Below are 24,881 nucleotides of genomic sequence, written 5' to 3' on the forward strand. Positions count from 1 at the left end.
CCAGGGTGGCTCCATGTGTGAACATGAGGGCCACATACTAAAGTAGTCAAATCTGCAGATAGAAAGCGGACATTACCATCTCTGAGTGAGGAGTAAAGGGAAACTTTTCAGGGGGAATTTATTCTGCACTCCAGCTGTACTTTGGCATCCTCTCCTGCTATTGTATGGCACTAATGCTGGACAGTTACAGTATGAGGCCGTGGGTACACGCGCCCGCGCACACGGGTTCCGCGTGCGGAGCCATGGCGCCTCCCAGCGGACAGCGGTGAACACTGGGTGCGTCCTGCGCGTGCAGGAGGAGGGATCAGAGCTCGTCGCTGGAGCTGGACCGGGACAAGAGAGCGAAAGGAGGGCTCTTCTGTGGGGAAGGAAAGGCGCATCCAGAGCTTTATTTCCCTCTTTCGACCACCTTTAGACCCCTCTATTTTTCCCGACTTTTCCTCTTGCGGACATGAGGACATAAACGATAAAGAAACAGCGACACGCGGAGCGAAACAGTTGTTGGAAAGAGTTCGGGTAAGAAGAACTTTTACGCACAAGACTCATTTGTTCTGAAGCTCTCTGTGTTTCTCAAACTTTGCATGCGCGTCTGTGGCTGTGGCCGTGTGTCGCTTTTCACCTCTTTGCATGTCTGAAAATTGACTTATAACAACAGAGATTTTTTTTCAGTCACACTAAACTTTGAATAAGAGCATATTTCAAATCCTCACCCTGAAGAAGGTCTTTCAGAACTCGTGCTCTAAAGAGATTTGGTTTCTGCATCATATCTACCTGTGCAAAGTTGAAAGGTATAAGGGCTCACCCAGTTTGGGGCAAGTGTGAACATCTGCAGGAGCAAGTCCTCTGCAGCTGTCTTGTCCGCTGGAGGGAGCCATAGCTGCGGCAGAGCCTCTCAGGGTGTTAGTTGGTGTGTTTTATATGAAAGAGTTAAAGTTGACTTGAGGCGATGATAAAAGGTAACTCTCTGATTACCTGAATCTTGGTGGCCCACTACTACTTTTCTTCATTTATTAAAGGGCAGATTGATCCACTGGTAAAGTGACATCCAGTTCAAATGAATCTATTTGATGCTGAAACATAAACGTCTGAACCCATACCAGAGGTAGTCTTTATGAACTTGTTTAACATGGCTGTTCATTCTATTAACTCTCATATGTGGCCCCTGAATATTAAGTGAGCTAGCTAGTGTGTCGCCCTGGGGGCAGAAGATTTTTGTCACCTTTTCCCTGTGATGAAGGAGTTTTAACAGTGGTCTACAGGGTTGCTGCCATTTGAGCTGTTGGAGGCCCTGTGATGGACCTTTTATGGTCTGGTACTGATCTGATAGTCGATGTAGGTTGAGAATCAGTTGTTAGATGACTTGCAGGTTTTATTGTTCATCATTGCAGTCAACTGCTCTCTGGAGACTGTCCCTCTGCAAAAACTTAGAGCCTGGATTTGAGTGAGCAGCCTTAGTTTTGTGGAGCCCTAAAGCCTGTGTCACTGTTGTTTTGTAGTTGTTTTTGGTTAATTTTAGTTTTTTTAATTATTATTATTATTATTTAATTTTCCAAATAATTTAATATTATTCTTATTAATAATAATAATAATAATAATAATGAAAATAATAATAATAATAATAATAATAATAATAATAATAATAATAAATATTATTATCATTATTTATTTATCTATTTAATTTTTATTTATTTATTTATTTATTTTGCATATGTGCTCCTGAGATAATACCAGCACTGGTGATAAAGAAGGCCCTGCATGATAAGATTGTGAACATGGAAATGCTGCACAACACAACCAGGGTCAATGTGAGAGGGCCCCCTGGTGGGTTCCTCTGGCCATGACAGCTAGTGTTATACCCCGGATCTCTGACTGCACAGGAAAGGATGAGCCTCTGGAGGGCATCAGACTGAGGCCTTTCAAATCTAAGAGTTTAAAATCAAAATGTGGGACTTGATTCAACCAGCTGCACACTCTTTGTTTTGGGTCATCAATTAACAAGCAAAGAAACAAATTAAAGTTTGCTCAACTTTTATTCTTAACTTCTAAGGATGAAATGCTGCAAGCCAATAATCATTTTTGGTCATGTAAATTTCAATGTAGATATCCTCATGCCATGAGTCCTAAATACTGTGAGGTGTGCAGAGACTTTCTGATCTGAGTGAACATTAATTGATCACCACAGTTGTTTATCTACCTGTTGATTTATGGGTCTCTGCCCATTAATAACTGAACTTCCTGTGTTGAAGTCATATTTCAAACTCTCGTTTGTGTTCCCACCATTTAACTCAAGTCAGAGGAGCCATGTTTAACTCATCTCATGCTTTCAAAGCTATTATGTAAGTCTGTGGCAGCCATTTTGTCCCACAGGCAACTGCATGTTTCCTAGTTCGATGTCTTTTAAATTAAAACCAGCTACAGAATCTGGAGGATGAAAGGAGTTCGATTTTTTTTAGATTATTTATAAATCAAAGAGATCTTAAAGATAGTTATCCTGCAGTATTTTGAAGGATTATTTGACCACACTGTAGATTATTTGACCACATTGGATTATTCACCACACTGTAGTGCTGAATTATCACTGTAATTTAAAGAAAAGCATGTCTCCCTTTCCTTGATCTGGACTGTCAACTGCCACATCTTTTTATTTTTGTGTTTTTTTCAAAGCCTTTACTTTCTCCTACTGTGTTTCTGTTTCCTTTTCTTAATTGTTTTACAATCAAACCAAGGATTAAATAAGCACATTATTGTCTAATTTGTCTCTTTCCTGTTTCAGACAGGTGAAGGGGAATATGCCGGGGTTAAAGGTCATTGCGCTCTGTCTTCTGTATGGAGCACTGACTCATGGCCAGATGACGCAGTGCGGAGGTGAGTGCTGACACTGAGGGCTGTTTTCTTTAAAGGGGCTGTGAGGAGTTTCTAAGTGATCTTGCAAAAGTCTCTCTTGTAGACATACGGTATGCCTGATTGTAATCCCCACTTTAAAATGAGATTATCAGCGCCAATATTACAGGTTACTAGGACTGGGTTGATTTACAGCACGTCTAGGTCTCTATGACAACACCACATTGACTGACAAAGTTTTAGAGTGAGAAGAGAGACCTGTGTTTTTCTCTGCTGAAAACGATTCCTGTGATTAATTTTGCAGTGATGGTGGATACAGGAGCCTGACTGTCATACAGAAAAAGGACAGAGGAAAACAAACGGGACAGTGACAGTGCACAAGCTAAAGGCTAATTAGCCTTTAGCTTCATTTTCAACCCACAGCCAGTAGTTATTCTGCAGTGGTCTGTTCAAACTTGAGAGCCTATCAATAAAATGAAGAGTGAGGTTACAATAGCTCTGCTTGGTAGATAGGCGCAGGGAGAACATGACCAGGATTTTCTAACGTTACACATTACGGACATATCTTAGAGCACCAGACTGCCAGCTGTGCTAAATATACACAGCTACTAAACTACATACAAACTGACAGTGTTTACTTGTCACTTTAGCCTACAAATACGTCGGAGCACCAGGCTGATAGTAGCCCTACATGCAGCCAGCTACTACAACGTTTGCTTGTTGACACATTTCAAACCATATTGCTACGTAACTGTACTGATAGACATCTTACCTCAGCACGTTGTATCCAATAAAAAGTTGTCAAAGAATTTTTTTTTTCAATCTGATCTCCATGTAATTACAAAACAAACACACACCTTGCTTAATCTCATTGCAACAGTGTGCATGAGACTCTGAGCCAGAAGATGGTGAGGCAGTCTAATTAAAATTGATCCTCCTCACAGCATCTTTAAGGCCAAAGTTTTATGTCCTGTTACAGAAACAAACTGGTTTAAGCTGCTAAAATATATGTGTGTTTTCAAACAGGTCTTTGGTGTTGATGACATGTTCTTGTTTTTGTGTCTCTCCAGGGAAGAGAGAATGTCCCATAGACGTGTTCTTCACGGTGGACACATCAGAGACCATCGCCCTGCAAGAGCCTCCATCTGGCATTCTAGTGGATAGCATCAGGGTCTGCTTTTTTTTATAAATAATTATTTATCACTTCAAGATATCAACCCAATCCAGAGGAGGGGCACCTGTCTGAACCAGGTTGTTGTTGTTGTTGTTGTAGGAATTTATAGAGAAGCTCGTTAATAAGATGGAAGATGCTGAGTACAGAGGAGCTATTAGGATCAGCTGGAACATGGGAGGACTTCACTTCTCTCAGACACAAAAAGACATCAGTCGCATCGAATCCAAGACCAATTTTCTCTCTGTGAGTAACATGACACACACACACACACACACACACACACACACACACACACACACACACACACACACACACACACACACACACCCTTATCACCATCAAGTTAAAGGCTATAGTTGTCGAGAATTGATTCCTGTTTTTCAGGGGCACTGACCAGTCAGACACAATGTAGTATGATCACATACTTTCCTTGACCCATCAATGACCTATTTCTAACAATTCAATACAAATAGTTTCACTTAGAGTAATTAACACAAGGTTTTGATTTGTAAACCAGAGTTTATTTATTTATTTATTTATTTTATTTATTTATGTTTTTTTTTATGGTTAGCTCAGTTCTACAGTCACAGCTCCCCCTACTGATAAATGGAGCATAAGTGAAACTATAAAACTTAAAGGTCCCATATTCTGCTCCTTCTCTGCAGTTTAATGTTGATCATTGATGTCTTCATGAAATGGTAGTGACATGTTTTGGTCCAAAAAGACAATAAATCAAGAACAGCAGCATTGTTTCCAGGCTCTTCAGCGTCACTGAGAGCGGCGCCACGAGCTCCGAGTGCACATTATTTAGTAAACAGCAAAGCTCGTTTACCTTAACATTACAGGCTAAAACAACAGGCTAACTGCAGCTAAAGCTAGCATCCTGAAGCTAACACAGAGACAGGGGGACACTGAGGAAAAGCTCTTACATCTGCTCCACAGCACACAGCATTTAAAATACTCACATTTCCAGGGTCCCAGGTTTGTTGGCGGATGGTTGGTAATGCACCTGGATTCAGGACCAGTCTATTTGCTAGCCCTCTGTTGTACTGTCCAAAGTTGGAAAAGGAGTTAGCCGTGACATTACTAGCACACACATGCACAGTTTTACTGAGTGTAGCTGGCACTTTTCCCTCATAAATGAACTCTAGCCACTTAGTTTTGTCTTCTTCTGAGATGGGAAGCTTGAGAATGGATCTATGTGGCCGTTTACAACCTAAAACAGCCACACTCCTCTCCAGACATGGGGAGAGGAGTGGGCGGGGAGGGGGTTTGCTCCGGTGCACCAATCAGGTCAGACTTGCTCCTGATTGGTCAAAAAAGGGAATCGCTGACGTCCCGGAATCCCCGGAAATTTCAAACAGCTCGTTTTAGGTCAGGATTTTACATTCACAAGCACTGCTAAGTAAGCCAAAGACCCACAAATTTCACTAAAAGACTTAATAAAGTTATTTTTGCATAATATGGGACCTTTAAAGAATATGCCAAATACTGTCCTTTATCCTAACATGCTCTCTGTCTTTACAGTTAGTTTTCTTTTTGCTTGTCTACATTACAAGCCCCCTATGTGGAGTAATTAATAACACTACTCAATGCTTATTTCTAACGCAATGTTGGTTTTCTTTATTCTTTAGACAATAAAATTAAAATAACTAACTAAAATAACAGAGCCTTTGTTTAAAATGAAGTGATATCATATTTATTGATTTGTCGGATAAAGAACCACTAATTACCACGAAGTGACCCTGATATATTATCTGGGCTTACATAGTTCCCATCTTGTGACTGTCTTCTTGTCTGTATCTCCAGAATTTGAGACAGAACCTTAGAAGAGAAACTTATCTGGGGAAGGGCACCTACATCGACTGTGCCCTCACCAACATGACCCAGATGATGCTGCGCAAACCTGAACCAGCCCCCTCAGTCCGGTTCGCTGTGGTCATCACTGATGGCCATGTAACAGGAAACCCATGCGGAGGCATCAAAGTGGCAGCAGAGAGGGCTCGAGACGAGGGCATCGTTCTGTTTTCTGTTGCTGCAACTAAAAACTTAGAAGAGACTGGGATGAAGGAGATCGCCAACTCTCCTGCGGCGCTCTACAGGGATGAGTTCTTGGCTGTGGATCTGTCCACGGGGAGAGCCACTGTCCATGAGCAAACCATCAACCAGATCTTCAAGACCATGGTAACCAAATCCTATGAGCCAAAAATGTAACATTTACAACAAGACTAAATGATGTGATTTTGTTCAGTCTTTTTATGTGATTTGATTTTCTTATTAGATTGATTATACAAAAAGTCACTGCAGTGCACATTAAAGGCACAACTGTCTAGAGTGATTCATCTGTAATCATTGCTGTAAATCAAGTAATGTGACCAAGATAGATCATGTGACTCTCATCGTCTTTCTTTGTCTCCACAGCAACATCTGGCTTATGAGAAGGTAAGAAAACACACACAGCAAAGATATCCTGCAAGCTTTTTTCTCTGGGTCAAACAACACTAACTGTCTGTCTTCTGTTTTCATGTATCCCAGTGTTACAACGTGAGCTGTCTGGAGACTGCCGGACCTCCTGGTCCAAAAGGACACAGAGGACAAAAAGTAAGACTCACAAACATGCTGCACAGTTTTAGTGAATATTCATCTTCACATATAACTCACCTACAACTCACTGTCTGCAGGGAGCTAAAGGAGACAACGGAGATCCAGGTCCCAAAGGAGCAAGAGGTCGTCCAGGAGACCCTGGTATTGAGGGTCCCATTGGTCAGCCTGGTACCAAAGTAAGAAGCTGAACAGAAACTTAATTATTATTCAAAATCCAACATGACTCAACATGAGAAAATTGGAATTGTATCTGTATGTTTGTGATTGATCTTTGTTGTCATTCTCTCATGTCTGTAGGGAGAACCAGGTGCCAAAGGAGACAAGGTGAGTTGTTACTTTATTTCTTAGAGGATCTAATTCATCACATAAAACCTCATTGCCGGTTAAAAACTCCCGGAAGGGGTTTAAAATAGAATAAGTATCACATTGTCATTTTTGGTCCAGGTTTTTTTCATCATCACTACAAATTTAAAAAAAAAGACTCAGAGTTGTAAACACTGACATTTTTGTTAAATTCTGGCTTTTTTTTTTAGATAGATTTAACTGATTTTTTTTAAATTTCTTTCTGCCCACAGGGAGAGATGGGAGCTCAGGGGAAAAAGGTATGAGTCAAAGTTTTGAACTTACAACTTGATTGTTGGATTTATCATTTTATGAAATGTGTGGTTCTTTTCCTCTAACCATATCTTTATTTTGTCATTAGGGTGTAGCTGGTATCCCAGGACGCAACGGGACAGACGGACAAAAGGTAGGTGTTGTGTGGGGCTGGAAATGAAGTCTATACAAAGAGGATTATAACCCCACCATCACCACAAAAAAAGATAAAAAATAAAGTCAAGTGTGTTTCTTTAGTTGATGGGTTCCCTTCAAACAGCAGGCAGGTGGAGCTGTTTGTCATATCCCCTTTTACGTTCTTTTAATCAGGAAGCTGGAGGGACTTATCGTGAATACTAATTGGCCTGCACAATAGCCAAAACAAACTCAATGAATGCTCCTAGCTGCTAGCTATCCTGTAGGACTTGTATGTTTGGATGAAGTGACGGAAGTTCATGCAAACATTTCACCCACCCACCCACCACAACATATCTCAAATACATATAAATGGTGCATGGACAACCATCTCCAAATCAATGTCAATAAAACAAAGGAATTACTGATCAGCCCCTCTTCACCCTAGCACCCCATCATCATACACACCCAAACAGTTGAGACAGTAGACCCTTTAAATACCTGGGAATAACCCTGGACAATAAACTCACTTTTGATCAGCATGTCATGGACATTCAAAAACGAAGCAAACAAAGACTATTTCCCAGTCCATCACTGCTATGTCGACTGTTTGATGTCCATTGTTGTTGCTATCTGTGAGGTACAATACTGTTCTTTTGTAATGTGCAGTTTAGTAGAAATAAACTTCCTCCCTGGGGACTAATAAATCTAAATCTAAATCTAAATTAGATAAAACATCAGTGAAACCCCTCAGAGGGCAGAATGAGCTGATAAAATTAGCATGTTTTCCACAAAGTTATGGACTCTGAAACTCTTCAAAAATTCAGAGGTAACTTCAAATCATCTGTTTCTGTCATTGACCAGATATTGGGCGGCGTTGGGGTGATAATAATTGAAAAAAGACCAAACAAAACTTTTGTATATTTTGGTCTGGTGGTTTTTTTAAGTTTCTGCTTTGTTTCTTTTTTCTGTCTTTCAGGGTAAAATTGGACGGATCGGAGCCCCCGGCTGTAAAGGAGATCCAGGCGACAGAGTATGACCAAAATAACAGATTTATTTATTATTGCGTGACTTGTGTCTTATTGTTATTTACGATTGTGTGTTTTTTGTAGGGTCCTGATGGTCATCCTGGAGATGTTGGTGACGGTGGTCTGCCTGGAAGTCCTGGAGAGAAGGTAGGTGTAAACTCTGTCTTTCTTTAGATAAAGTGTTCATCCTGTGTGTAAAAACTCTGACCATCTTTGTGTGTGTGTGTGTGTGTGTGTGTGTGTGTGTTCAGGGTGACCCTGGTCGTGCTGGAAGAGCTGGTCGCCCTGGTGAACCTGGAGAACCTGGACCAAAAGTAATTAGGAGCACAGAAAAGTTTGTCATGTTAAAGACTTTTTGAAGTCAGAGTTCGGTGATAAACTCCTGATATTTTTTTCTCCTACAGGGAGACAGGGGAAGTCCTGGATCACCTGGCATCCCCGGACAGAAAGGAACCCCAGTAAGACACATCACACCTGACCAAAAACACCCAGATACACTCAGAATGGATCACTGAGCTCACCTTATTTTCTATTTTGTAGGGAAGCCCTGGAAATCCTGGACCGATAGGACCACAAGTAAGAGTCACTCGTTATTCTCTGGTTCCCTTTGGTCTTTGTTGTCTCTCTGTTGGTTCTCTGATAGTTCTTGTGTTCTAGGGGCGGCGAGGAGCAGACGGGCAAAAGGGTGCTCAAGGGCCAGATGGAACTAAAGGAGAAAAGGTCAATATCATACCTGAGTGAATCATTTCTGTCATCTCTGGTGTGGTATAACTTATTTATTCACATTTTTCTTCAGCTAAGCTGAGAGACGCTAAGTGATGTTTTTTTGTGCTGCAGGGTGAAAGTGGGCCAGAGGGTACAAGAGGGCTTCCAGGTGAACAAGGAAACAAGGGAGCAAAGGTAAGACCTGATCTAACTTTATACTGGTCATATTAATATGATAAAGTCTCAAACTCTTTAGTTCACCTCATTTTGTCATTCCTGGTGTCAACTTTCTTTCCTCTGAACAGGGAGACAACGGTCTGCCAGGTCCCAGGGGAGTGCCAGGTAGTCCAGGAGAGCCAGGGAAAAATGTGAGTTAAAGTCACAAACATTGTAAAAAGAACAGAGAGGACTGATTTTACTGAAGCAGAGACACTGATACCTGACTCTGGTAAAAGTAGGAAGACTCACTAGACTGGCCCATTAAAACAAGACTAAAAAAGTACACCTTGACATGTACTTATGGAGTCGAAGTCAAAGGAGTTTATGCTAGGTGAATCTAGTGTCTGAGGTAACAATGAACTGAGATTTTTAGCTATAAACAAACACTCAAACAAAAAGATGTTGTGGTCATAAACAGTGTTGGTTAGCTTACGTTCATCCATGTCCTTGCTGTTTCTTATGAACATTGCTGGTTTATGACTTCCAGTGGAGGTTTTTTTTTACTTACTCTGTTACTCAGGTTGATAGGCTTCTTGTCAGCAGCTGAAGTTTTTTGAATACGTCTTTGACTTCACTTCCATCAGTGAAACAGTCCCGTTCTGTAAAACTCTGACTAATTTGAAAGGCTGCTGGATGATGCAACAAAAAGCTACAACTCTCTTTGGTGCATTGACGAAGGAGCCGTTAGTAAAACACTTCAGGGAACTTAGGGTTTGGGATCATTCTAATAACATTTGTACTTTGTTACCTCTATTAATATGTCACACTGTCTTCATCATTTTTCTTAACTTGCACTAACTTTCTCTAACACAGGGTACCAGAGGTGATCCTGGTGATGCAGGAGCAAGAGGAGATCCTGGACTGCCTGGACCAAAGGTTTATTTATTTGTGTATCTATAAGAGAGTGAAACCATCTTCCTAATTCTGGCTGCATTTCTTTTTGTTGACTGTTTTTCTTGTTTTCTTCACAGGGAGACACCGGCAGACCTGGCTTTAGCTACCCTGGACCAAGAGGACAACCAGTAATGATCCCATGTGGTCCATCTTTCAACGTTTGCAAAGTGGCGTGGCAGACTTAGCTTCTTACTCTTTTGTTTACTGTTGCGCAGGGTGACAGAGGAGCAAAGGGCAACCGTGGACCTCGTGGTGGCAGAGGAGACTGTGGTCAGAAGGGCGAGCCTGGAAATAAAGGAACTCCAGGAGATCCAGTGAGTTGCCCCTCGTAGGAGGATATTACTAATACTAGAGCTAAAAGTGTTCATTGCAGTTTGATAAATATTCTGTTTTAAACAGGGTGACCCAGGACCTCCTGGTGAGCCTGGCACAAGGGGAGCAAGAGGAAAGCCTGGGCCTGATGTAAGTACTGTAAATAAAGAAAACCTGCATTCAGCTCCTCATCAAGCTAATGGTGAAGTACAAATGAGGCAAAAAACTAGCTGTATCCAAATAAAAACAAAAAACAAACATATTTTCAGAAGTGTACCTCTTAACATGCTAGCATTTTTTCTCAGTTTGAAGGAGAAAAATATAGAAAATATGTGATTTTATGTGTTCTTCCTTTGCAGGGAGGTCCTGGACCTGAGGGAGATCCCGGCCTCACCGTAAGAACATGAAACTGTTGTTTTCTCTGATACATATTCAGAAACATAAACAGCACAAGAATTAAGATGTGAAAATGTGATGGGTTTTTTCTTGCAGGAATGTGATGTTATGAACTACATCAGAGAAACATGCGGCTGCTGTGGTGAGTTTAGTTAACTGCTGCGTTAGCCGTTTGATCACAGAAGAGGAAACAGCTAACATCAAATCCCCCATCGATTTACGAGCTGCTGCTATAAGGCATTCTGTTTGCAGTCCTCATATTGTTTTGGAGTTAAAAGTGACATTTGGATAAGTAGTAAACTACTGAAGGGTTAGCAGAGACTCAGGTGAAAAGTATTACCTTGACCAGCTATAAAAATTCAGTTAATAGAGTAAACTGAGGTGACACTGAGCAGACAGCCTGACGCTTGCTCCTGTCTCTCACTGCAGCTGCGACTTTAACTGTTTATACTGCAGTCTTAATTACTTGAGGTAGAAAAGCCAATAGAAACCCAGCCCCCATAAATTTAGCAGGAATGTAGATTGGAAAATGTGAGGTGCTGGGTATTTTAATGCTGCTTTCTGTAAGAGAGGACTCAATCTTTGAACTGCTTTTTTCCCCGCTTAGAAAAGCTGCTTCATTCTCACAGTTTGTGGGTGTTTTTTTCTGCAGACTGCGAGAAACGCTGTGGAGCTCTGGACATTGTGTTTGTGATCGACAGCTCAGAGTCAGTGGGTCTAACCAACTTCACCCTGGAGAAGAACTTTGTCATCAACACAATCAACAGACTGGGATCTCTGGCCAAAGACCCAAACTCCGAGACAGGTAGACAGACCCACACATGCATGTGTCTTTACCTGTTGATTGAATGACCTTGAACTCAAGAACATCACGCCAGCTTGCTGTTATCTTTGTTTGTTGCGTTCACAGGAACAAGAGTTGGAGTTGTTCAGTACAGTCACAACGGCACCTTCCAGGCCATCCGGCTCAACGACCCGAAGATCGATTCACCAGCTGCTTTCAAGGTCCCACTCAGAAGCAGAAACTAACTTTGGCACACAGAAGACACACAAATGTGCTTTTGTGTTTTTGGTCCAGATGTTTCTGGATTAATCAAAGCTAATGTGGTCTCAGATCACATGTGCACACATGAAAGCAGAAGGGAGTCATCCCACATCCAGCCCTCCCTCATGCACATCCTGCAGCTCACACTTTATTTTCCCAACATCAGCTGATTAATATAACTTAGATAAGAGTGGAAATGATGGCAGACCTGCTTTTTTAAAACATATTCCGTTCTGCCCAGAAAAATAAAAGCACTGTTACAGTATGAGCTGAGAATTTAAATGGTTGATCTCTTGATACAAAAACCTGAATGGGTTTTAATGCTAAAGATAATAGCTATTGCAGGCTGTCATTTTAAGGTAGCGTCTGTTCATAGCTGTTTCCATCACCAATCAGGAAGCAGTGAAGCGTTTGGAGTGGATCGCTGGAGGAACGTGGACTCCCTCCGCTCTCAAGTTTGCCTACGACCACCTGATCAGAGATAGCCGCAGAGCCAAAGCCAACGTCAGCGTGGTTGTCATCACAGACGGACGCTATGACCCCAGAGATGACGACACCCTGCTCACCTACCTCTGCGGGTGCCTCACACTAGAGATGCATCAAGAGACATACAGTTAACATTTGTATTGGGGAAAAGATGTCTCACTGCCTGTTTTTCTTTGCACACCTAGCACTGAACGAGGCGTTGATGTGCATGCCATTGGCATTGGAGACATGTTCTTTAAGGGTCAGGACAATGAGACCCTGACGAGCATCACCTGTAACAAGGAGGGCAGAACGCGGAACATGACACGCTTTTCAGACCTGGTGGCCGAGGAGTTCATTGACCAGATTGAAAAAGTGCTCTGCCCAGGTATGATAGAAACATGTGTTACAGACAAGAGTTAAGACATTTTATTCAGAATCCTTCTTCTCTGAAGTTCCATTATCATCCTTTCTTCAGATCCTATCATCGTTTGCCCTGAACTCCCATGTAAATCAGGTAAGATTTGAACTTTTGACTCTATGACTCATAATGCATCTCTATGGTATGATAAGTTTTTCACACTGTTTTAGGAAACCAGAAACCAGATCAAACCAGCTCAATGTGTACCACAGATGAATAATTTTTGAACCTTATATATTTCTACAGAAAGAACAAGTTTCAGGGTGCTGATGTTTTCTTTTTCCTTACCAGAAATGATACAAATTACTGCTAACAGGGAGTTGTTTACTGATTGCAGTTTGATAAAAAATATGTACAAAAAATAGCCCAATGTTTCCTACCGTGCACCGGAACTGGATCAAGTATTGTTTGGATGACTAAATGTGAATGAATGGGACATTAAAAAAAGTATCTCACAAATGTCCCCTTTGTTGCTATTGAGGCCCTTTCAATCAGAGGTCTGTTTGTGTCAGGTCGCATCATTTCACATTTTTCATTCTGATGCAAAAATGTCAAATGGTAACAAATACAAAGTGAACAGAAATGGCCCAGCTTGCACTGTAGGGCCGTTCAGAGCACGTCCAGCCTCTTTGTTGGGTTTGTGATGGGTCGTGTAAGTGGGACCCTGCCCACACTCTTGTTCCGCCCACTTCTTTCAGGAGGGGGCGTCGCTGCAGGGCAAGCCCCTTCCCCCTGGAAGCCTCTGGCTGAGGAAGGCAACCCCTCGTTAGTCCCCACCTCTTTGGAGGGCGTGGCCAACCTGCTGAACGGCCTGAGCGAGCAGCAGTATGGGGTCGGAGTGGCAACCATGGCGTACACAGCACAGAGAGCCAAAGTGGCGCAGGGATCGGACAGGCAGCAGTGGACCCAGCTGTTCATCGACTCCTTCAAATACGTCTACGGAGACATAATGGGAGACCCAGAGAAAGCTTTGAGACTCTGCTAATGCTAACATGCTACCCATGCTACCTCCCCCTAATGGACGCCAATTACTAATCAGCTTACTGCTGGACATAGATTAGATTAATTAAAGCAGCGGGCATTATTTAACCCAACAAGTGCAATACTCACCTAGGCTGATGCAATGAGTGGCATGACCTGAAACTGGTCCTGGGTTGAAATGACCGAGCAGTTTCAGTAGTTATTTTAATTAAAGGGCAAAATTTTTAATGTGGACCAGTGATGCCCCCTTTTCTCCTAGAACAACTCTGTTCCTGAGAAAAGTGTACCTGATAGAAATATGATACATATCACTCTTTTCCATTCTAGCAGCAGACTTTTCCCTTTCAAATGGAAAGTGGATGACACCTATTAGTCTAAGGCTGACTGGTCGGTAGAGCCAGTCTGTGTACAGTGGCTCTTTGATGAAGCCTCATTTCCACTGTGAATCATGAGCTTGATGAGTCACTTTTTTGCTGTTTTGCACATAACCGTGGTTACGGCTGTAATGTTTTTTTCTTCTGACTTAGTCATGTTGGTGAAAAGGCCATTACTTGTGGGAAATATCTGGTTTTACACATATCTCAGTGTACTATGAATCAGACATAGGAATATGTTTTTGTATGGTTAAGAGACTTGGCTCTGACAATGAAAGAACTTTTGTACGTTATGCCCTTGACTGGTGCATGATTTTTCTGCATGTGGCTTGGCTTGTACGGAACGATGACTAGAGGAAAATGACCACGGATCGGTTTTAACCAAATGTTTGGTATCATGTAAGCTCTGAGACTGCAACTGGCTAATGTGATCTGTGTTGTTTTGAAATGTACTCCTGTTTATATATTACTGTGTCAAGAGAATAAAATTTATACAGCAAACTAAAAAGAGCTTTCTTTGTGGGGCCCCTGACAAGGTTTTTAAGACTGCAGCTCGCATGTACGAAGGCACGACATGTTACCGTTTATTTTTCCTGGCTTCTTTTGGGTCCTCTGAACATCTGTGTTTCAGCTGTAGCTGGCAGAACATTATGTTTGAATCAAACCTTATGTATGTGCCTATGTCTGTTCCAGAGCCGGCCGTGGCTAGCTGTGTTCAGCGGCCTGTGGATGTGGTGTTCATGCTGGATGGTTCTGAGAGGATGGGACTGGAGAACCACCGCAGGGCCAGAGAGTTCATTGAGAACGTGGCTAACCTTCTCACCTTGGCCAACGGCAAGGACGATGAGAGGAATGCCCGCTTTGCTCTGCTGCAGTACGGCAGTCCCACAGAGCAGAGGGTGGAGTTCGCACTCACTCACAATCTCACAGTGATATCAGACTCACTGGCAAGGGTCAACTACATGGACTCCTCCTCTGCTCTCGGCAGTGCCATCATCCATGCTGTCAACAATCTGGTCATTCCACCGGTATGAACACACACACGCACACACACACACACACACACACACACACACACACACACACACACACACACACACACACACACACACACACACACACACACACACACACACATGCACACATGCAGAGACACACACTGTTTTCTTGGCAGGAAACATGTTCTAAAGAAAGTGGACACATTAAGAAATATACTTTCTCATGTTAGATGAGAAATTTGACCCAGGTCTCTTGTCTTGTTGGGAAACACAAATCTGTGAGTACCAGGTGATTAATTTAGTTGGAGGTTTTAGCCTAGCACAGTCACTAGGAACAAAGGGAAACTGCTAACCCAGCATTGTCTGAAAACTACAAGAGCCCGTTGCTCAAATTTTTAATATATTATTTCATTGTAGAATTCCGATAAATAACAATAATTAATTTTTAATTTACAGGAAATGATTTGCTCTATATTAAATGAATGGCTGTGATTTTGTGCTTTATCTCACTGTTGCACCTTTGATCAATGAAGCTAAACTAAGCTAATCTCCTTCTATCTCTTAAAGCCCATTTTCCTGATAGATACTGGCCACCTCATTTGAAATTGTGTGTGTGTGTATATATATATATATATATATATATATATATATATATATATATATATATATATATATATATATATATATATATATATATAAATATTTATATATATATATATATATATATATATATATATATATATATATATATATATATATATATATATATATATATATATATACACGCCCACCCACACACACACACACACACACACACACACACACACACACACACACACTAACAAAAGCCTCCCCTAGAATGAAAATGGGCCTGAAAAAGGTTAGCTTCTTATAGCCGAAAAACTGGAAGTGAGGATATCAGATAGCCCCTTATATCCCAATATTAGAACAGATTAATCAGTTTTAACAGATAAAAAATGACCTAAAGCTGCTCTACTTGTTTTGCACTGACTTCTGTCTAAATGCTTTGCTTGTATGATCAACCTTATTTAAAAGGCAGTCATTGTCACCTTTGTGTTGCTATGGTCGAAGTAACACTAATCATTCTTGGCTATATATTGTTTTACTGCTCTGTTTCATTAATAACTGGAAATACAATAAAAAGTGATGATTCAGGTTAAAAACTTACCACAGTATGTGTAAACAACATTTCAAAAATTAGTTGGCCTCAGTTAAATAGCTAAAGCTAACGTCCACCACTTAGCTAAATATGCGGTAACTGTTAACCAAAAAATAAAAAAGCTAAAAGATACCACCAGAGTACAATGATTTTTCACTCTGTGACAAACAAGAAACTAATTTCCACATAATATTACCGTTAGCTTGGGAGTGGCTGAATCCTGAAATCATTATTTGAAGTTTGCTGTCATCTCATTAACTGGCTATCCCATGTGATGTTGAACATTTGAGTTCTCCATTCTGAACATGAAGTTAGAGGAAAACAGCCACTCGTGACTTCTGTGTGTTGCTGTCTAATTTTGGTTAATTACAACTCAGAGAGACCTTTTCATCTTTCTGTTGTCCACTAAGCAGCAAGAGTATTTCTTTAACCCTTTGTCTTTTCTGTCTAGCGTGGAGAACGCTTGGCTCGTCGCAACGCTGAGCTGTCCTTTGTGTTCATCACCGATGGCATCACATCCAGCGAGCAGCTCGATGAAGGCGTGACAGCCATGAGGCGAGCCGAGGGAGTTCCCACCATCATTGCCATGGGAAAAGACACAGATGAGGAGGTGCTGCGGAAGGTGTCACTAGGAGACATGTCAGCTGTCTTTAGAGGAGATGATTACTCCATGCTGAACAAGCCGGCATTCTTAGACCGCTTCATCCGCTGGATATGCTAGTGAGGAACTGTAAGGCACTACACCGTAGAGTTAGACTCCACAGAGTGAGAGAAGGGCCAGCTCCTTCAGCGTACACATTAACACACAGAGGTGACAGCAAACCTCTGTGCTCATTATGATTTCTGGAAATAAGGCAGGGAGAAGGCTACATGTCCAAAGAATAATGGTAGAAAAGTTACTGAAACAAGCTAAAACTATACATGTTTTCCGGGCAAACACACAAGCTGGTACACACAAACACATAGGCGTGCAACAACATCTGTAACTTGTTCATCTCAAACTATGGTCCACGTTTCCACCCAAAGTCACTTACACGAGTATCCCCGAGGAAAGATGTATGATTATTGAATGTGTATGAAAACTGTGTAGGCTTTATCTTTTTTATGTTTTGTTGGTTTTAAGTTTTGCTCTCTCTGTCTTCACAAAGTCGGTATTTACATCAAAGGTGCTAAAGTAAAAATAAAGGACAAAGCCATCTGAGCGGTTCTGATGCCTCTTCTTACATCATGTTATGCTGTAATTACTGTTTGTTCAGGGGACAAAGACATGACATGTTCTTCAGAGAAAATAATTTGTTGCACATAAATGTTCGGCCTTAATAAGAGAACACACAAACACACACACTCATATATGCTCATGGTCAGGCACTCCCACATCCTTCCTACACCCAGCAGCAGCCATCATCATTCAGAGACACCAGACCAACACTAACTGGCAGCAAAGAATACGCTCTTATACAATCTTGCATACTTTTGGGTGAGTGCAAAAGGAAGCTCTGCCCAGTTAATAAGGCTGCATTGATTTCTTTATTTTTCCACATACTTGTGAACATGAGTCCAAATAAAGCCTGATGTTGTGACCCTACACTGTCTTTTTTATTTGAAGAAATGCTTGTCTTGCTTTAGGTTTGATCCTTGTGCTATCTGACATCAGACCTCTTCAGCCTAAGCTGCTCTGAAGAGAGTTGCTAAAAGCAAAAAATCAGCTCTCATCAAAATGATCTGAAGATCAAACCGAACACAACTTCAAACTATCGTTTTTGCCTCTAAGGACACTGTAAAATGTTTATGATATGTTTAAAGCTTATATTTTGTTTAAATTAGTGCCAAAGCATAATATCCCATTATGTGAACCTAAAAAGGTGCACTTTTTATGTTAAATTTGTGCTTATCTTAAATTTGATGCTAGCAACACAAAAAAAGTTTGTAAGGGGAAAAACAAAATGCTGGGAAAAAAGTAATACTGAAAAACATTTAGTGGAACATCACAACTAATTAGGTTAATTTGCAACAAGTTGGGAACGTGACTTAATATAAAGTGGGCAGGCAAAAGAAGCTGAGAGGTAAAGAATTTTCCTTGGTTTTAAAAATGCCAAGAATTTGGAAATTAACTATCTAAGCTACATAATGTATTTCAAGGACTATGACAACCTCTGCACTAAAGGGACGAGGCTGAAACTGATACTGGATGACCATGATCTCTGAGGTCCTTAGGTGATACTGAATTGACAACAGTATTGATTTGTGGAGGTAATCACCACATGGCTTCAAAATCACGTCCAAAATTGTCTGTTTTTCTGCTGCATCCATAAACACTGGTTAGAAATGGACCATGCAAAGAGGAATTCCCCCTCAAGACAACCCAGACATGCCAAAGACTTCTCTGAGCCCTTTTAAAAGTACTAATGAGGCAAAGCAGGAAACTTTCCAGTGGTCTGATGATTTAAAAAATGGTCTTTCTTTCTGGAAATCATGAATGCTACATACTCTGATCTACAGTGGAGAGAGACCAGTGGGCAAGTTAAGTTGTCCAAACACAGTTCACAAGCCAGCACCCCTGATGGTATGGAGGTGGCCTACAAGGCAGGGAAATAAACACCCAGCTTTTCACTTTTGTTATTGCAATGACATGTTTCAAGGCAAAGATCCACTAATGACATGTGTCCCAATATATCTAACATACTGTTCCACATTACCAAAAGAGTCACTTGAAAAAATAATAATCAAACACAATTAATTTCATCAAGATGACACCTTGAGGGAGTTAGTTCGTAGTTCCTTCCAAGAAAATGATCACAAGGTGGAATAGAAAAAAAATGTCCCCAAAACCCGAATCCACCCTAAACCTTTGATGACTAACAAATATTTCCACAAAATGGCAACTCATGGAAATTTAAATCAAAATGAGCTACATTAAAATGTAAATAGCCAGTCATTGTTTAGGATTTGTGGGAGCTGTCAGGTTTCATAGGCGATGCCACTGCAAACTCCAGTGCAGATAGGAAATTCGTACAATCATCCGGTCAGGAGGTTTGATCATCCACGGACACCGTAGGAGAACGTGACCACAACATCCGCGTTGTGGACGTCAGTCTGTTATCATGTGAAGTGCTGCAGAGTGCATTGCAGGCCAACAGGTAAGTTATCACAGCCCTGTGTGAAGTCCTCTGTTAAAGCTCGTTTTGGTTGCCTGATTACAAGACGTAGGTTGTACGTTACGTTGACGTACGTTGAAAGACGTCGTTGACCATTTAAAGCTTCGAGTTATTTTATCCACACAAGCGGTTAGTCGCGTATTTCTATTTAATGTATTATAGCCTATATTTATTCTTAACATTGTTTTCTTGTGTGTGCATCGAGAGTTTGTTAGCTGCTCTCCTAATATTATCCAGGCGCAGAACACAATCCAAAAAAAGTTGTTTAAAAAATGTGCTTAACGGGATCATAAAGTTCAAAGTTCACTCACTGCATTGCACAACCATAGTAAATGTCCCGCTACTGAGGAAACCTGTCATCAGCCTGTTTGTGATAAAAATATCTCATATATTTTTTAATTGTCATTGTTTTTTTTTTATTATTAATATGTATGTAGCCTAACATACTACATAAAATACTGTGATTGTGGAAAAAGAATAGTGTCTTTGTTGAACTGTAGCTCAGTTGAAGTCAGTCATGCACAATAATTTAATTGCAAAAGAATATTTAGTGTGTTTTTACTTGTGTGTATGTGCATTTATGCTTGTGTATGTGTGTGTTTGTATGGATGTTTTTGTTCCAGCATGTCTAGTATGGAGGGAGAGGCCCTCTCTGCTCTGTGTACCCCTGCTCTGGTGGTGGATGTGGATAAAGTGAAGAAAAATGCCCAGAGGATGATCGACCGCTTTCAGAGGATGGGGGTGCAACTTCGGCCTCACATGAAGACACACAAAACTCTGTATGACCACACACAAACACACACAGTCATACAATGTTTAAACAAGGCAATACTTTCTCAGAAACACTGATTTGTTTTGTGATTTGTTTTCGCTGTTGTTTAGTGAGTGTGCTGACATCATGACAGGTGGATCACGGCGGTGCATCGTTGTTTCTACATTAGCAGAAGCCTGTTTCTATGCAGACCATGGCTTTGATGACATCCTATATGCATACTGTCTTCCCTTTGATAAGGTTCTCTGTTCACACACTCAAAACATTCATTCTGTCTCTGCAAGCTTTTTTTATCTTCTAGAGTCAGGCAAAAAGTTTAAAAATGAAATAAACCTAACACACCATGCTTGCGTGCTTAATTTCCAATTTAATTGTAAATCCAAACTTTAGCTCCGCCAGACCTTCATTCATACACAAAGTGAATTAAAAAATGCCTTATCTGTAAGTAATCAATGATCTGGCATAGATTATATGTTGAATAAAACTTTCAGGTGCTGAAACAGTTCCATGAAGATGTTAAACTCAAAATAATCTAGTTTGAAGAAGCAATAAACACTGCCTCTGACCAATTTAGCAGGAAAAGGCCTTTTGACCCTTCCACATCAACACACCAAACATACCTACTGTCAAACTCATTGGAAACACTGACAACTGATCAATATTCCATAAAAAAAAAGCTTTTGAAAAGAATGCATATGGTGTTTCCCCACTGCCACTTTGTTTTCAGCACCTCCAGTAAGAAGTCCAGAAAGAGCCAGAGCTCTACCAGAGAGCCAAATGATGCAGGTTTGAACATAGTCGTTTTAAATGGCTGGTTTAGTATAGTCTTTATTTATAGATTGCATAAAAACAAAGAAATATAGCAAATAAATTCATTTACCAGGCTAATTCAAAATGTACCATGTTAAGATACTTAAATGCATCCTTGTGACTGTGAAAGAGGGTAAAAGTGGATGATCATGTTGGACACTGCAAGGTCATATGTTGAAGAATAAATGTGAAAAATTGAAAAACTTTGGGATATTATCATTAAAACAATTTAATATTTAACACCACACACAAACACACACAAAATTACAGAAATTTGGTACTGTTGAGTACCGACACCAATTGCCAGGTACCATCAGTGCCGTATCGTTTCAAATGCAAAAAGGTACCCATCCCTAGACCTTACAAAAAATTGCATTTCTACTAGAGACTGTATAATGCATGGATGTAGTGTCCATGACATCGCCCTTCTGTGCAGTGTGCTGAAAGAAAAAAAAGCCGATTTTGTGTTTTTGCTGTAGGTCTTTCTGTCTGGGTGTGTATGTGGTTTACAGTTTTTCTGATGGTAGCCTCTAGTGGAATCTCAAAGACCTGCAGTTTTTAGCACTTCTGAATAAGTTTCATATTTTTAGACAGGGCGTTGATGCTTGTTTTTATCTGTTTTTCTGCTTTGAAGTTCGAATTTGGTCGCAGAAGCATTTACCTGCTCTCCTTGTCAACGACAGTGATTGGAAATGGTTCTGACATTTTTTGCAAAACACTTGATTGTTTGTTTACTTGTATTTAAATAGCATTCTATTATTATACTGTCCATGAGATGCAGTCATCAAAACATGTTATTTTTAACAAAGAAATGCACTTAGATAATGTTGCTTGCTCTAGCTTTAAACAAACAATGACAATTTTTCCATATTTAGTGACCAAAGAGCGAAATTGAACATCAGCACTTTCCCAAAGCTTCACTTATGTTACCCCCTGTCTCATTTCTTTGTACTTCCTTTAAAAAGATACATTTATGTGCTAAAAAAAAGAAAATCAACGTTTTTATGACCCTTCAGGTAGAGCGCTGTGCGGCCCTGTCAGAGAGACTGGATCTCTTCCAGGTTTTACTCGATCACCCTGATGCTGTGGAGCAGCTCAGACAGAGACCATTAAGAGATGGTCGGCTTTGGCACGTCTGGATGAAACTGGACTGTGGTAATGGACGAGGTTAGTAAACACAGATAAACAAATAAACAGCTCTGCATCACCTGGGCTGTGGAAATAAAAGAAACACCTGTTGCTCTGTTTATATTTCCTGAAGCTGGTGTCCTGCACTCTGAGCCTGAGGCGCTTGGATTGGCTCAGGCCATCGCTGGGACAGAGGGAGTGGAGCTAACAGGAGTCTACGCTCATTGTGGAAACACCTACTACTGCAGAGGGGCGGAGCAAATACAGGCTGTCGCCCAAGAAACCACCAACTTAACTCTGCAGTTCATGGAGAAGTAAGACAAAATGAATAAAAGAGATGTACGAGAAAGGGCAACTCATGTCATATGTAGCCTGTCCAAGAAAAGTAAAATGAGACCCCCAAAATACACATTTTCAAACCTGGTTGATCATAAAGCTTGTTGAGGATATCAGTGTAAAATTAACGACAAACAATGAAATCATGTCTATCCCTTAAGTTTTATTTCAGAAGTAGAGCCGAATTTGGTTCATTGTGTATTTCTGACTTCTTTCAATGAGTAGGACTTTTTCTCTGCTGAATGAGAGCACAAGTGTTTACTTTTTTCCCTTTAAAGATGCTAATATGTCACTGTCTCACATGTAGTGTGGTTTTCATTGAGTAAATATGAAGTGATTTGTTTTACAAAGTTGACAGCTATGACAGTAAAAGGAATGCTGTCTTGATGTCTGCCCTCATACTTTACAGTGGTTGTTCCTTGCAGGCTGAAAGCTGTTGGTATCACCTGTAAGTCCAGCATTGGCTCCACCCCTTCCTGCAGTCACCCTGTCAAAGACATGGAGCAGCTCAGTGAGGTCCATCCTGGAAACTATGTCTTCTATGGTAAGTATGTGACTTGTTTTTTCTGTGAACCTTTTATTTTATCTCTTTTCTGGTTGTTATTAACACCCTGAAGAGAAGACTTGAAGAATCAGAGCATGCTGATGTTTCTGATGTTCTTTAGACGTGCAGCAGTCTGTGATCGGATCATGCAGTCTTGAGGACGTAGCTGTGAGAGTTTTGACCAGAATCATTGGACACTGTCCTCACAGGAACCAGCTCCTGATCGACTGTGGATGGGCGGGAATCAGGTGCCTTCATTAGTGCTGCGTTTGTTTTTGCAGACTGGTGCTTACAGACAATTGTCTACCTGACAAAATAGTTTTAGTGGTGATGGACTCTAAAGTACACTGAAGTCAGATTAGGGGTTGAGTGAAAGGGAAAGGCCACACATTTGTAGTTATTCTGATCTTCAGCAGTATCAATGGCTAGATGCAGAATGTCCTGGTCATTTGTTGGTTCATTAAAGTCATATCAACATATTTTAGGACCATTCTTGAAAGAGTATCTCCGGTTTATATAAATTATGGCAGCTCACAGGAAAGGAAGCCTTGGCTAGTGGCCTTTGTCCGTATTAGGAAGGTCCTGAAAATGTGTGTGTTGCTCCCAGAAGTCTTAGTGACAGAATAGGTCATAATATTCCACCAGTACGAGCAATTTACTTAAAGTTTCTGTTCACTTAACACTAAAACTGAGAATCCCTAATACGTTACCATAGCCACTGTGTCTCTTGTTTTCACATGACTATAAAATCTTTTTGTTCTAACTGCTCTCAGTCTGGACGGGGCTGGAAAACTTCCCACTGGATATGCTATGATTGAAGGACATCCCAACCTGAAGTAATGCCATCTCTTTCTGATTATTAATAAAAAAATCCAGTGTAACTGAGGCTCTGATGGCAGAATTTTCTCTCCAGGTTGTTGTCGATGACTCAGGAGCACGGGAGAGTGGAGCCTATCTCGGGACCGTTGGACTACAGCAAATATCCTCTGGGCTTGATGCTCACGCTGATCCCTTACCATGTACGTTTAATTAAAAGTCAATCTTTGACACTGTTACTGTGGGACCATTGTCTTATTTTTTAAATCTTCTCTGTTTATTTTTTACAGTCCTGTGCCACAGCCATGATGCACTCTGTGTACCACGTGCACTCTGAAGGCCGGCTGCTGGGAAAGTGGACACCAACACGAGGCTGGTGAACAGCCGCCCAACAGTTCATGCAGGCAATTAGTGTTATAGTTACTGTACATTATAAATGTATTTTTTAACTGTTTCCTTCCTCTTGCCTCTGAAAAAAAGGCAAAAATAAGTGATAGAAATTTGTTCTGAAGAATACTGAAGGGGTTAGACCATTTTTCTCTTTGTCAAAACTATCTCTCTTGTGTTTTGAAGTTGCAAAGAAATTAAATAACCTGTCTGCTTTTTACATCAATTGTTAAATAAATGAAAACTTCATCCCTGTGTTGTTGATTCATCTTTATTGCATTGTGTTAATTACAGCGTAGACAAGATGTTTTTTGTGTATGTCAACATTTTTAAAGTGCATGTTTTATATCCAAATGACTCTGAAACTGACCCTGTCAAAGCTTACTTCACTGTCAAAGTTGTTGCCTATGAGCATTTGATTTGACTCACGTTTTCAGATGTTTCAGTCCATTTTCTTTTTAATTTGAGGTGAAGTTGCCACAAAAAAACAACAGCCTGGTAAAGTCAGTAAAAATGTGATTCCTGCAAAGGAGAAAGAAGCTTTCCTCAGTCTGCTGGCCTAACCAG

At 40.8% G+C, this 24,881-nt stretch overlaps 2 protein-coding genes across 4 annotated transcripts; both read left to right on the top strand.

Annotated features, from left to right (window-relative positions):
- The first annotated feature begins 318 nt into the window (after window positions 1-318).
- On the top strand, window positions 319-17,943 carry col6a2 (collagen, type VI, alpha 2). Of its 2 annotated transcripts, XM_074689241.1 has the most exons (32): window positions 319-516; window positions 2,774-2,865; window positions 3,912-4,012; window positions 4,115-4,258; window positions 5,825-6,199; window positions 6,437-6,457; window positions 6,551-6,616; window positions 6,697-6,795; window positions 6,917-6,943; window positions 7,195-7,221; window positions 7,323-7,367; window positions 8,328-8,381; window positions 8,461-8,523; window positions 8,628-8,690; window positions 8,781-8,834; window positions 8,917-8,952; window positions 9,034-9,096; window positions 9,214-9,276; window positions 9,387-9,449; window positions 10,114-10,176; window positions 10,272-10,322; window positions 10,410-10,508; window positions 10,594-10,656; window positions 10,866-10,901; window positions 10,999-11,044; window positions 11,555-11,707; window positions 11,813-11,907; window positions 12,344-12,525; window positions 12,619-12,800; window positions 12,891-12,929; window positions 14,882-15,216; window positions 16,818-17,943. In XM_074689241.1, exons 2-32 carry the CDS (start codon window positions 2,790-2,792, stop codon window positions 17,085-17,087), a joined length of 3,054 nt encoding a protein of 1,017 aa, XP_074545342.1. In that variant the 5' UTR covers window positions 319-516; window positions 2,774-2,789; the 3' UTR covers window positions 17,088-17,943. The 2 variants fall into 2 exon arrangements, with proteins under 2 accessions (XP_074545342.1, XP_074545343.1); XM_074689242.1 differs by lacking the exons at window positions 14,882-15,216; window positions 16,818-17,943 and adding an exon at window positions 13,532-14,104.
- Window positions 17,944-19,421: 1,478 nt separating this feature from the next.
- On the top strand, window positions 19,422-24,563 carry LOC141804405 (D-serine dehydratase). Of its 2 annotated transcripts, none has more exons than XM_074688805.1 (10): window positions 19,422-19,503; window positions 20,145-20,300; window positions 20,404-20,533; window positions 22,120-22,270; window positions 22,365-22,545; window positions 22,993-23,111; window positions 23,233-23,359; window positions 23,885-23,947; window positions 24,025-24,130; window positions 24,218-24,563. In XM_074688805.1, the coding sequence occupies exons 2-10, from the start codon at window positions 20,146-20,148 to the stop codon at window positions 24,305-24,307; spliced, it is 1,122 nt and encodes a 373-aa protein (XP_074544906.1). In that variant the 5' UTR covers window positions 19,422-19,503; window position 20,145; the 3' UTR covers window positions 24,308-24,563. The 2 variants fall into 2 exon arrangements, with proteins under 2 accessions (XP_074544906.1, XP_074544907.1); XM_074688806.1 differs by lacking the exon at window positions 19,422-19,503 and adding an exon at window positions 19,519-19,650.
- Window positions 24,564-24,881: the final 318 nt, after the last annotated feature.

This window comes from Halichoeres trimaculatus, unplaced genomic scaffold (genome assembly GCF_033239565.1).
Source record: "Halichoeres trimaculatus isolate MK-OKI-2021-1 unplaced genomic scaffold, fHalTri1.1 fHalTri1_scaffold_15, whole genome shotgun sequence".
In the NCBI taxonomy this organism is placed as follows: Eukaryota; Metazoa; Chordata; class Actinopteri; order Labriformes; family Labridae; genus Halichoeres; species Halichoeres trimaculatus.

Excerpts from the sequence above, each read along its gene's own strand:
- col6a2 (XM_074689241.1), top strand. The coding sequence starts at position 2,790 with ATGCCGGGGTTAAAGGTCATTGCGCTCTGTCTTCTGTATGGAGCACTG. Across the intron at positions 7,368-8,327 it reads ACGGGACAGACGGACAAAAG|GGTAAAATTGGACGGATCGG; the intron begins GTAGGTGTTGTG and ends TCTGTCTTTCAG. Across the intron at positions 8,382-8,460 it reads AAGGAGATCCAGGCGACAGA|GGTCCTGATGGTCATCCTGG; the intron begins GTATGACCAAAA and ends TGTTTTTTGTAG.
- LOC141804405 (XM_074688805.1), top strand. The coding sequence starts at position 20,146 with ATGTCTAGTATGGAGGGAGAGGCCCTCTCTGCTCTGTGTACCCCTGCT. Across the intron at positions 22,271-22,364 it reads GGACTGTGGTAATGGACGAG|CTGGTGTCCTGCACTCTGAG; the intron begins GTTAGTAAACAC and ends TATTTCCTGAAG. Across the intron at positions 24,131-24,217 it reads TCACGCTGATCCCTTACCAT|TCCTGTGCCACAGCCATGAT; the intron begins GTACGTTTAATT and ends TATTTTTTACAG.